The following is a 12,906-nucleotide window of genomic DNA, read 5'->3' on the forward strand; positions in this document are numbered from 1 at the left end:
AAAACTGAAAGGAGAGTGGTGGTGGACAAAAGGAAAGCAAGGCCTAATACTGGGACACACGCTCTCGTGAAGATCTTTCGCACATTCACCAGCCGAAGTTCCGGATAGGAGTGACACTGTCTGGACTCATGTCAGCAAGCACTAATGATTCTCAGTCGAGCATGCTGGCAGTGACTATGGACAGGAAGCTAAATTCCTTTTATTGATCTGATTTTCTGACTATATGTCTCACTAACTTGTCTACATTTTTTTGTTGGTGTTTTTTTCGGAGTCTGTTATATTGTTTGATAAGGTAACAGTAAACTCTTACGAATTCTGTCGTTAAGTCAAACTTTTTCCCATTACTTTAAAGTTATACTTCTCAACGCTCAAAATTATGAGCTCTTGTCACAATTAGCTTTTGTTGTCTATGTTTTGCAAAGGCTAAATCTTTTCACAAACTTACTAATTATGAGACTCTTGCAGTGATAAGATTGCACCCAGTAAGTAATTTTCTTCTACTTCCACCACCTTGTCCACATCCTGGTGGGATCATCATCATCATCATCATCATCATCATCATCATCATCATCATAGACCTCAGAGGTGCACTCTGTCTTTGTCCTCCTGCTCTAAAGATAGCGAGTTCGATCTCGGCTGAGGTCAGTGGAATGCGAGGTGTTTTGAAATGAAACTGTGCCACTGGCTTTCAGCACATTACAAACCTCCTGTTGGACAAAATTCTGATTCCTCGGCATCTCTTAAATCAGAAGAAAAACTGAAGAATTGGCATTAAAATAATTTTTTATCATCATTGTCATCGGCCTCAATTGGACTAAATTTTGTAATATTTTTCTTAAACCAGAAATCTCTACCTAATTGTTTCTGTTTTCTCAGAACAATTTGTGTCCTCTTTTAGCCAGGATGATGTTGATTTCTTGACTGCTTGGTGGTGATGGTGTTTACTGTTTTGAGGAAGTAGGCCTACAACTGGCCAACCATCCTTTATTAACGTTAATCAGTGGGAAAATGGAAGAGGCCCAATCCTTCGAAGAATGAAGGTAGCAGCAAAAGAAGGGAAGCATCATGAAGTGTGTAAACATGAAAGACTCCGTAAGCCTCACAAAGCTAACACCGTCGGTGTCGGAAGAGAACAAGAGTTGACCAAGGGAGGTCAGATAGAAGTGAGGAGCCTTGCATAACTGGAAACAATGCCAGTCTGCTAGGGGAACTGTGGTGGCCAACCCATGCTCACAAGCTGAAAGCTTCTGTCTCCCTTTTAATTGGCTCTTACGATAGGCAGGGGGTCCCCGGGGGAATATATATAAATGAACGAATCTCGTTCGGACATTTTAGGGGCCTCATGACATCGGTAATAACTGACCTACGGTACGTAAAATCATGCTATAAACATTCACCTCTGTGAGGTTTCACATGTTTTCTTTAAGTTCGTACATTCAACTTTGTATTGCAAGAAACACAGACAACTTACTTGGCTCTTAATTTGTGGAACTGGACTCCGACGGAAATGTTCGCAATTCAATAATTCGCTGAGAGATCGTACTTGTGAGAAAATGGTCTGGAGCGCTGTGCCCATTGGTTGAGAGCATTTGGAACAATCCTGTTGAAAAAGAACAGACATTTGAGTAGGTAATTTAACAGTTACAAAATTTAACCATCCTTGAATGTAACACTAGTGTGAGGGAGAAAGGCCCAACAGGAAGGATGTTATCCCTTGTACGTATGTTCAGTCGTCAGCCCTAAAGCTGGTTGGATCCTCAACAGCTCTGCCATCAGCCGTCATAGATTGCCTAGGCACCACTGAAGAGGCGTACTAGAGAAATGAGGAGTGATGTAGTTTCCCGTTGCTTTCATCACCGAGCCAGAAGTTGCTATTACATATCAGTCTGCCAAGCCCACTGAAATGCATGCATCAACCGACCCTATGAGCAACATTTTCACACCATTCATAGCAGGGACTGGCTACATAAGGAATGGTATTACCAGCATCACTCATACCTCAGTCACTTTCATATTGTCAAAGCCAAGTATAAGACAGACAGGTCAATGAAAGTAACAAAATTGCTCTAGCCTATAACAAAAGACATTGTGCACTGTAAACACTAGGTCCCGTGTTATCCCTTACAATGACATTATTCCTCGCTGAATCCTGATGCCTGGAGGGATGTATTCACTACTCTGAATGAGTTGGTAGCGTGGTGTGTTGTTTGTATATGAAAAGCGTGTTAAACACACAATCCTCGAACCCAGAAGACCCTAGACCCGACCAGGAATCGAAACAGGACCCTCTGAATCGAAGACCGCCTCGCTTACCATTCAGCCAAGGAGCCAAATACAGTCCCTACTATTTTCTCCACAAATCTCTCCCTACCCCTTCCAGACCATCATTTAAGATGGATCCCCTCTCTTGAAGAACAAGAGCGCCATTATTTACTGTTGATTTCATTATGTGCCTTACCTTGGAGTGAGTAGTGGCAGAGTCGATGACTCGACTGATTTGGTGAATGTCTTTTCCCTCTTGTAGGGAAGCTCTTCTCCAAAAGCTTCCTCTCTTTGTCCGCGGAGGAGGCACTATGGGAATGGATTCTTCTTGAGTTTGCATGGCCTCTTCCAACTCGTCCCGAGCACTGCGAACTTTGGCATCTCTGGCTGCCAACAAAGCATTCTCTAGTTCCTTATCTTTTGCCTCGAGGAGAGTTGTTAGTGTGATGAATGTCTTCTCGTTGTGCTCTTTCTGTTCCAAAATACATTCTCGTTGATCCAAGATTGTCTTCTGTAAATATAATGAACCAAGAGAAAATATGTAGTCAACTGCTATCACAAATTATGTACCAAAACTATCAATTGCGAAACTATTATTTTTATTCGCTTATTGCCTTTTTTTTTGGCGGGCTCCGACTACGAAGCGTGCTATTATACCAAGTAGCATTATATAACAGAGACATACAGTTTATAAATAACAAAGTTGCTTAAAAATATAAGGCAACAAGAGCTCTCACAGATGGCACATTCCCCCTAGTATTCGAATTTTCCGCCAGGGCTGAAGGACACCACAGCTTTATCATGCAGCCGTTATGCAGTTACGGTGACTGTCTTCTACAATCGTAAGGGATTTTGGGTGATTTCCTCATCAGGGGAGTCACAGTGAATGTTACCATTGCCATTTTGTGTGCCACATTGGACCGTTTGTGAGTAGCAACTCGAAGAAAACGACCTGGACTTCCTTCAACAGGCGTCGTGTTGCTGTACGACAACGCCTGACGACACGCAATCAACAGTTCGCGTGAACTGTTACGGCACTTCTGGTGGGAGGTTCTAGACCATCTCCCTAAATCCCTGACCTGGCACCGAGTGATTTCCATCTTTTCGGACCGTTGAAGAAACACCTTTGTGTACCATTGGACCAAGCGCTTGGACAAGAATGGTGACCATGCTGAAAAGTAATGCGTATTAATGTACTACTACTACTATGTATCCTTATTTGCCTGTAAAATAAAAGTTTTTCCGCGGGAGCTCTTGTTACGTTATTTTTTTAAACTGCCTTGTGTTTGTATATAGTTTTTCTGAATATCACAGTTTTGTATTCTTATCGAGGACTTAAAATTAGTTATGAAATTGTGTTCTATATTGGTCAGATCTACTCTCAGTAATTTATTTGAAATACTACTTTGGATACTTTCCTTTAAATTGCCCCTGGTTGTTTACGTCGAAGATTTCAGATGAGATGTGTTCCAAGATTGTACGGTAGCAGGTATAAATGAGTTATTATATGAGCTACTGTAATAAATGGGCATACAGGAGTGATCATGTTGATGACTTGTTGGGTCTCTATATCAAGAGGAGATATAGTCTGATTTGCTTGTTTGCAGAACTCAGTGAAGAAGGGAAATAGCGTGTTATTACATCGTTACGTCAATCTTAACCATGATAGTTGATAGACGGTGTCGTTAATTTGGGTTTGGACTGGGCTATTTTAAACATATTTGAGCTGAAGCTTTATGGATTCGCTATAGTAGATAGTAAAGTGTCTTGCTCATACTGTTACAACTACACCTTCGTTATCAAATATTGGGAAAACTATTATTTACCTCCAAAGTCTGGACCTCAGCTTTTAGTTGATCACACTCACAATTAGCGTGCATGTATTCCTTCTTCACAGCGGACAGTTGACACCTGAGAATTTGAATCTAAAACAAAGAAACAGAAATGAATTATTTGCTTCATTTTATTTGTATTTATTTGTACCTGTGGGTAAGGAAATTAATAGTATTTGCAGGTAAGGATATTGATATCATCCTGTGTTAGGTAAAAGTATGCAGATGGGGACAGGGGAGGGTCTGTCTCGCGAGGCAAGTTCTGTAAAAGAATTACCGTATTTACGTGAATAATCCCCGCCACCGAATAATCCCCGCACCCTAACTTTAAGAAGGCTCATTTTGAAAAAATAATTGCCAACATTGACGCAAATAAAACCCGCACCCCAATTTTGTGCTTTTTTTTAAAAAAGCATGGGGGGATTATTCGCGTAAATACGGTAATCAATATGAAATAAATTGAAAACCGATTACCTGATTTTATTTTTATAGCCCTTATTTTGTTGATTTTGCTTATTGCGAACTAACGTATAGGGAAGGTCAGCCAGCAACATGGATGGCTAATTGTATAGCCAGTCGGCACGTGCTCTTTAGTAAGTCAAATTATTCTATGAAGAAATAATTTGTGAAGTTGAAGTCCCCCCCATGGCGCTTACCAAGCGACCGCTGCTCAGCCCGAAGGCCTGCAGATTACGAGGTGTCGTGTGGTCGGCACGGCGAATCCTCACGGCCGTTATTCTTGGTTTTCTAGACCGAGATCGCTATCACACCGTGGTATAGCTCCTCGACCCAGCCCTCAGATCAAGGTAAAAATCCCTGACCTGGCCGGGAATCGAAACCGGACCCTCTGAGTAAGAGGCAGGCGCGCTACCCCTCCACCACGGGGCCGGCTGGTGGCACAGTTTCATCCTGTTTAAATTCTTATTTCCAGAAGTGATACCACCGAGACGAGTGGCTGCGCGTAGTAACGCACTACAGTTATGGAGGCGCGCGCTGCTTTCTCGGAAGATGAGTTGGTTCGGCCCCCACCGTTGGCTGTTCTGAGAATGGTTTTCTGTGGTTTCCCATTTTCACTACCATGCAAACACCGCGAAATCTCCTATTTATAGGCCATCTCCTTACTCAATTTCATTCAATATCATCCAATTAATATTCATTAGCTTCTCAAATGAGGTTGGCATCAGGAAGGGCATCCGCCCGTAAAAATATGCCACATATATAATTCCAAACCACCTCACCCCCGACCCCTTATCAGGAAACTGGACTAAGGCGTAGACATACAATAGTGATAGCAAACACGGTAACTTTCGAAATTTCGTAGAGCAACAAACTTCTGCCCTAATTATCCTATGAAGTCCGTGTCGAGGCATAACATACTCTATTCAACGGTACACACACCATAGTTCGGAATTAAATTCATGATCGATATGAAGCAAATTAGCGAATTCTCACATTTTAATCCCCTCGTAACTTTGTTCTTGAGGGTCGCGGGATAACCGTTGTGACAACATCATTTAGGGCTCAGAGAGCACTTCCTAACGGTGCCTCACATGAGAATCGAAGTTAATATTTAGACGGTCAAATTGCAGGTATTTAAAAAGTGTACTTCAAATTTTGGGCCTCTCATTTGCCGACTTGTTCTTTTGGGATTCGGGCCGTTTCCTTATGCAAGTGCAAGAAGTCAAATGCTCTATCTTGCACTGTATACCAATAACGGCCTTGCTTTCACTGATTGACACTAGAAACCAGTCTTCCAGAATCATTATAGAGTCTATTAGTTCACATTTTATCAATTGAATTTAAATGTCCCTTAGACTATCTTATGTTGGATAGTTAATCTTAACTGTATTTAAAATGAAATAAAAGAAAAGGAAAGGAAAATTGAGGAGCAGTCAGCAGTATAAGTTTTGGACTTGCAAATACTGTTTCTATTCAGCAAAGTGCCTGCAGATTTTGTAGTGCGAGTTATGGTTATGCTAACATAACATTATTGAAACATGGTACACCTCATGTGTTAAGACATTTTGAAAAGAGTAAGGCTTGATCTTTTAAGACTCGACGTAAGCGAGGTGAGAGGCGCCATTTTCTCTTTTAGAGCGTGGGGAACAAACTGTTATTTATTACGTCACTACCATGCTTGAATTACAAAAGGCTGATAGTGTTAGTGATAGCATGGCCTTTAAGGATGGCGAATGTGTTTCCGTTTGATTTGCACTGAGCTGTAAATATGGTTATATTTTACATGCAGTTTTAAAGTATTTTTTAAAATAGTATAAAATGAATGTTTTAATTTCTCTATTCTTGTTTTTCTTCCATAGACATGTACGGACATGTTTTCTGACCAGATTGAAATACAATGGAAAATTTTAAAATTTTACAAATACGTTTTGAAAGAAGTACCATCGTTAAGTAAATGCATGATTTTTGTAGACGTCTAAAATGGGATTCAGAACAACCCAGTGCCAGAGCTGAGATATAGAAAGAAGGTAGGAAGCAGTTGATACTGTACGATCCTGTCGACTGAATCCTTAAGAAGCGTCGAAGTCCTATGGTATTCCACGGTCCACGCTACAAGGACAATTGAAGGTGTCCTCTGACCTCTATACCAAGGGAAACTCAAAACTGTGGCGTAGTGATTTTGTGTACGAAAAGTGTTCATAAGCAAAATTTTTATTGGTGGCCATGTTCTCTAAAATGACCTAATGTGTCCTGTTACACAAGGATTACATAGAAACAGGGGAATTTGACCCTCAGTAAGTTGACATACTCTGACCAATGACAGAGAGAGTGTAAGCCGGTACTGGGTGGTTCTGAGGGATGTACAGATTTCCTTGCCTGAAATGAATATTTCTGGCCACTAGTTACTAGTGATCGTGAGTGTACAATTGAACAAGAATGGTTTTGAAATGTGAATCAAAGTCTTTGGAAATACATTAAAATAAAGAAAGGTGTTCGATTAGGGTGATTTCTATCATCCATTTTGTTTAATACATGTACAGTTTAATAATGCCACAAAAGAGTGAAGTAAACGGACAGGATCAGGCATAGTAAGAAGGTAGGACAATTTGTTAAAATTCTCGCACTTGCAGACAATCAGGCACTCTTAACCAACACAGACTGACAATAACATTTTCCATCTAAATGGCATTTATGGATCATTAAGTTAAATATATCTCCATGTTTCGTATTTCTAGGTAAGTCGTCTATAAGAAAGAAAATAACGCTTGACGATTTACCTAATGAACAGGTCCAACATTTTTACTATTTCGGAAGTGACTTGAGCTATAACACAGCAAGCAGTTTGTACAACTACCATAAGAGCACTTGAGGAAGCCCAGGAGAAAAACACGGCATAAAACTATGGCTGTAACGACTCTCCTCAATGAATGTGAAACTTGGGTACTGAAAAACAGACTTCTACGATGAGTTTAGGGATTCTTGCGTATAGAAAATATTCAAAACGAGAATATCCGTATAGAACTGCAAGTAAAATGATAGGAAATCAAAAAAGCCAAATCCCACAGGTCTTGCATACCTTGCGACCGCTGCTCTGCAGATTACAAGGTGACATGCGATCAAGTGATGAATTCTTTCCGTCGTTTTACTTGGCTTTATAGACTAGGGTGTCTATCATGCCGTCAGATAGCTCCCAAGTGTTCTCACGTAGGCTGAGTGGACCACGAACCAGCCCTCAGATCAGGCAAACAAAATTCCCCTGACCTGGCCGGGAATTGAACCCGAGGCCTCCCGGTAAGAGGCTCGCTGACTACCCCTATACCGTGACGCCAGCTTTCAGGTGGAACCCATACTTTAGCAAATAGTTAAGCCTAGAAAAAAATGAAAATATTGTGTAGAATGTATGAACTCAAGCAGATATGCCAAAATTGCACATCTGTACCTCTTCTCTGGCATGAGAGACGTAGGAAGACAAAAGAAAAGATGGATTTATTTTGGAACAGGTCATTAGTCTAATCTTTGTAGGGAATAATAATAATAATAATAATAATAATAATAATAATAATAATAATAATAATAATAATAAAAAAGACCGAGCTCGATAGCTGCAGTCGCTTCGGTGCGGCCAGTATCCAGTATTCGGGAGATAGTGGGTTCGAACCCCACTGTCGGCAGCCCTGAAGATGGTTTTCCGTGGTTTCCCATTTTCACAGCAGGCAAATGCTGGGGCTGTACCTTAATTAAGGCCACGGGCGCTTCTTTCCCGCTCCTAGCCTCTTCCTGTCCCATCGACGCCGTGAGACCTATCTGTGTCGATGTAAAGCAAATTGTAAAATAATAATAATAATAATAATAATAATAATAATAATAATAATAATAATAATAATAATAATAACAATAATAATAATAATCTTATGTTCTGTCTCTTACTACTGTCTGTCTGTTAGGTCATCAGCCCAGAGGCTGGTTGGATCCTCAAATAGCAGCAACAAAGGCTATGCAGTTATAGGGAAAGCAAAAACCAATGGCAGAGCCCAAATGAGGCATACTAGGCAAGATGAGGAGTGAGGTAGTTTGCCATTGCTTTCCTCAATGGACCAGAAGGTGCCACTGCAGCACGACTGATCCTATGAGCAACACCTTTCATAACACTCGGACACTAGTTTTGCCCCAAATGTGATTACTCAGCACCACCCATATCCCAGCAGCTTCCATCTTGTCACAGCCATGGAGAGACTGGAACTTCGGTGGAAGCTACACTTTGCTCTGGCCTGTGCCAAGAGACGGATACAAAAATACTGCATCCATCAAGAAATGGCAACAGGCGGTCTCTTACTACTATCAATTAAAAATACTAGTTCTTACCTCAGTATCATAGCTGTCTTGCAAGGACTCCATGGTCTCGTTTTTGTGAGATAGGTCTTTCTGGAGCTGAGTCACAAGTCGCTGCTCTTCGCTGAGCTGAGGCTTCAACACATCGTCTACTTCCCTCTGCAGCTTCTCCAGAGCACACTCTGTCCCAGCCAACGTCTCTGTGAGCGTCGCCACTTTGTTGCTTAAAGCAGCCTTGTCCTCTTCTCTCTTTTGCAGTGTCTCTTGCAACTCGGCTAACGTCTGCTCCAGTTCTAGAACCCTCATCTCACTGTCCTGACACTCCGCTCGGTGCTTGTTTTCTGCTGCCTCTAGACGACTTTGTAGCTCTGCTTCACTGGCCTTCAGCTCCTGAATTTGTTTCTGGTAATCATTCTCCATCTCCGACCACAGATCATCGGCTTGTTGAAGTGTCTCCATATACGCTGCTTCTTTCTGCTGTAACTCTGAAATTCTTGCTTTCAGCTCGCTTTCAGTCAAGGTTAGTTCTAGCAAACGCTTTGCACACTCACTTCTTTTACACTCTTCATCAATTGTCCTTGTCGGAGATGATTTCACCGACAAATCTTTGGAAACAACGCTTTCCTCAGGTACAGATGTAACAATTGGTTCTTTAATCTGTTCTTTCAAACAGGTAACTGCGTCTTCTAGTTCTTGTATCCTCTGCAGGTAACCACTTTCAATCTCTTTTATCCTCTGTATATCAATAACTTCCACTCCATTTCTCTCCTGCAGTTCAAACCTATATTCTGTGTCACTAGCAGTGGACATCCCTTCTGCTTCTTGTCTTTCTCCTATACCTTCATATTCAAGTTCTCGTAATTTTGAACTGACATCCGGGTAACAGTAGTGACTAGCAGACAGGTCGGGTGATTGCTGTTTCATAGCACAGTGAGATTTATCTGTTAAAGGTAAATGAAACATTGGTGGACTTGCTCCAAGAGTTCTCCACATTACCCATAGCAGTACAGCTGGCCAGTACACTTCCCACATTTCTAACTTGTGAATTAACTCCACTTGCCGTTCCTCGAGCTCATAGTTGCGCTCTTCGTATTTACTTATAACTATTTCCAAGGACCTTACTTCATGTTTCAACTTCTCAGTTTCTGCCAAGTCAGATTTCAGGTTGCCGTTGGCTCGACGTTCCTGATACAGCTTCGTCTGAAGTTCAGTCATTCTATCACTTAGAGCCTGAAGCTTTGCTTCCAGTCTGAAAAATACGAAGATATTAGTTACAACAGCAGTATATATTTAAAAATATTCATACAATCATATTGTGTGTGTATGTTTGCATGCACGTGAGTAAGCGAGTGAATGAATGGATGAATACGTGGGTGAGAATATATTCCGAATAACACGTCGTAATTTAATGAAATTGTTTTGTAAGCTTTGTCAGTTTCGGAAATCTCCAATTACAAGGAAGGCAGAATAAGTAATTTCTTCACAATAAACATCTGAATTTTCCGTGCTCCTAGATGTTTAAAATTAGTAAGTCTTCACAGCAAATTTTAATTATTATGTTTTATTGCCCGTAAGCTCCCGCTATTTGCCTTGGAAAGGTAACGTAATTTACTTACTTGGATAATATAATGTAAATTTTGGTTACGTTACTTCACTAACGTTCTGTAGAAGCTTATCCTAAGAACGGATCTTTATTTACAAATATTAGAATTTAAAATCCATTTCCACTTAGATTACTCTATCTTAACAGCAATCATATTCCGATCTTGTGAGTTGTTAGACCACTAGATGGGATAATTGCAAGTAAACTACTTTTAAATATACTGGAATATGTTTTCCACCACTGATCATCTTATGTATGTATGTATGTATGTATGTATGTATGTATGTATGTATGTATGTATGTATGTATGTATGTATGTATGTTTATTTATTTATTTGACTTGACAACTCACTTCTGACATCGCAGTCTGGTGTCGTTCTCAGCTTCTTCCAGTTCACAACGCTCTTCGTCCAACCTCGAGTTCTCTGCCTGAAGTCTGGTCACTTTAGCAGACAGTTCCTTCACTTGGGCTGACAACACAAGTTCCCTCTGTAACCGTTCTGCTAGAAGTGTGGCCTGCTGCTCCCCGCTGCTCTCGTACACTCGAACCTTATCCTCCATGAGGCGGAGACGTTCTCGACAGAACGCCAGTTCACTCCCAGCGAGCAGACCAGCACGTTCCTCTTCGATACGCTCGCGGAACTGAGTTAGTTTCTGAATCTCAGCGTTTAGATCTCCAGACACTGCTGGTCCGTCTGTCTGAGTGCTCTTTGACACCAAGTCCACGTTGTCTGATTCAAAGATCCCACTCTCCTGAAAGGAATCTGTACTTTTTACCTGCTTCGTTAGGCAGTTGTAAGGATGTTTCAGAACGTTATCCTTAAAAATGTCAGTGGGACTCGGAGGATGAGAAAGTTCATTGAAGGGAAGAACTGTAGCAACAATCCGTCCAGAAGATTTAGTTAATTCGTTGCTAGAATTAGTGCAGTCCGATAAGTTCTTGAATGTTCTTGCCTGAAAGAAAACAACAGTAGGTTATTATTTCAGCATGAAAATAAGAATATATTTATATCAAGTTACTCATCTGTAGTATTTCAACAAAATTTCCTCCCAAGTGCAGTGAGTTCAATATCGTTGAATACATTTTGACGTAGTTTTCAATTGGCATGCACCGAGCTCGATAGCTGCAGTCGCTTAAGTGCGGCCAGTATCCAGTATTCGGGAGATAGTAGGTTCGAACCCCACTGTTGGCAGCCCTGAAGATGGTTTTCCGTGGTTTCCCATTTCCACACCAGGCAAATGCTGGGACTGTACCGTAATTAAGGCCACGGCCGCTTCCTTCCCACTCCTAGCTCTTCCCTATCCCATCGTCGCCATAAAACCTATCTGTGTCGGTGTGACGTAAAGCAACTAGCAAAAAAAATAAAAAAAATAAAAAATAAATAAATAAATTGGCATGTGCAGGGTGGGAGAGGTTTGGCTCGGCAGCCGAGAACCTGCGATTACCTAGCTTGGATAGAATCGAAAGATGTGAAAAAATGTAAATTAAACGTTGCAAGATTGAGCGATGAAAATATGTTTAGGACAAGATCTTTAACCATGTCCAGCATGTTAAGCATGCTACTTATATATGCTTGATATATGCTCTATATTACAGTGCAAAACAAAACAATGGAAAAAAAGGTCTATTCTTCTTCTGAATACAGCGAGCGGATCACCCCAAAATCCGTGTATTGAAACCACTTTCTCGCCGCGCTCTTAACGGACGCTCTTTCATAAAGGCGCTCTTCAAGAGTAATGTGTATGTCTGCAAGTGTAATAGAGGTACGTGTTTGCAAAGATAGCAGTGCTACTTACAGCCGGTGTGCATTACAGTATTCAATTTCCTTTCCCTCACTACGGACATCGCTCATCAGGCTTCTGCGTGCCCTATCCTAGTTAACAGCTGTTAAGTCAGGAATATCGCTCCGAGCTTATAGTGCGACATAAACTATTATTATTGGGAGATTGTACATTGTAACAGGGGTCGTGAATAGCTCAGTGGTTTGGCAGATAGATTACCACCCGTAACTCTCAGGTTTGAATCCCAATACTATACTGGGTTGATATTTTTATCCCGCGGCCAAAATAAAAATGATCCTTGATGGTACCAGCGACCCCAGAAATAACTGTGATAAGCTGAAGAAAGAAAGAAAGAAAGAAAGAAAGAAAGAAAGAAAGAAAGAAACTACGTAGTAACAGTGTTTGGACGATGGCAGTGTATTCAGGACCTGATATGCAGTTAGCGTATGCTGAGGTACGACAGAATATTCGCCGTGCTATGCGAACATGAATATTAGTTGAACCAAATAATATTAATGAAGTTCGGTAGAATTGTAGTACGCAGTTTGGCTTTTGCCGACGACTTCGCAATATTAGCGGACTGTGCTGAAAGCTTGCAATCTAATCTCTTGGAACTTCAAAAGAAGTGCAATGAGCATG

The 12,906-nt window shown here is 41.1% G+C and overlaps 1 protein-coding gene across 2 annotated transcripts in view; it reads right to left on the bottom strand.

Annotated features, from left to right (window-relative positions):
- LOC136867255 (uncharacterized) overlaps positions 1 to 12,906 on the bottom strand; it is a 377,978-nt gene that overhangs the window by 26,622 nt on the left and 338,450 nt on the right. For both annotated transcript variants that reach the window (XM_067144399.2, XM_068225005.1), the window contains exons 10-14: positions 10,838 to 11,439; positions 8,916 to 10,131; positions 4,089 to 4,187; positions 2,459 to 2,773; positions 1,472 to 1,600 (exon numbers count right to left, since the gene is read on the bottom strand). In XM_067144399.2, the coding sequence (XP_067000500.2) occupies positions 1,472 to 1,600; positions 2,459 to 2,773; positions 4,089 to 4,187; positions 8,916 to 10,131; positions 10,838 to 11,439 (2,361 nt within the window). The remainder of the gene's footprint in view (positions 1 to 1,471; positions 1,601 to 2,458; positions 2,774 to 4,088; positions 4,188 to 8,915; positions 10,132 to 10,837; positions 11,440 to 12,906) is intronic.

This window comes from Anabrus simplex, chromosome 1, assembly GCF_040414725.1.
Source record: "Anabrus simplex isolate iqAnaSimp1 chromosome 1, ASM4041472v1, whole genome shotgun sequence".
Taxonomy (NCBI): domain Eukaryota; kingdom Metazoa; phylum Arthropoda; class Insecta; order Orthoptera; family Tettigoniidae; genus Anabrus; species Anabrus simplex.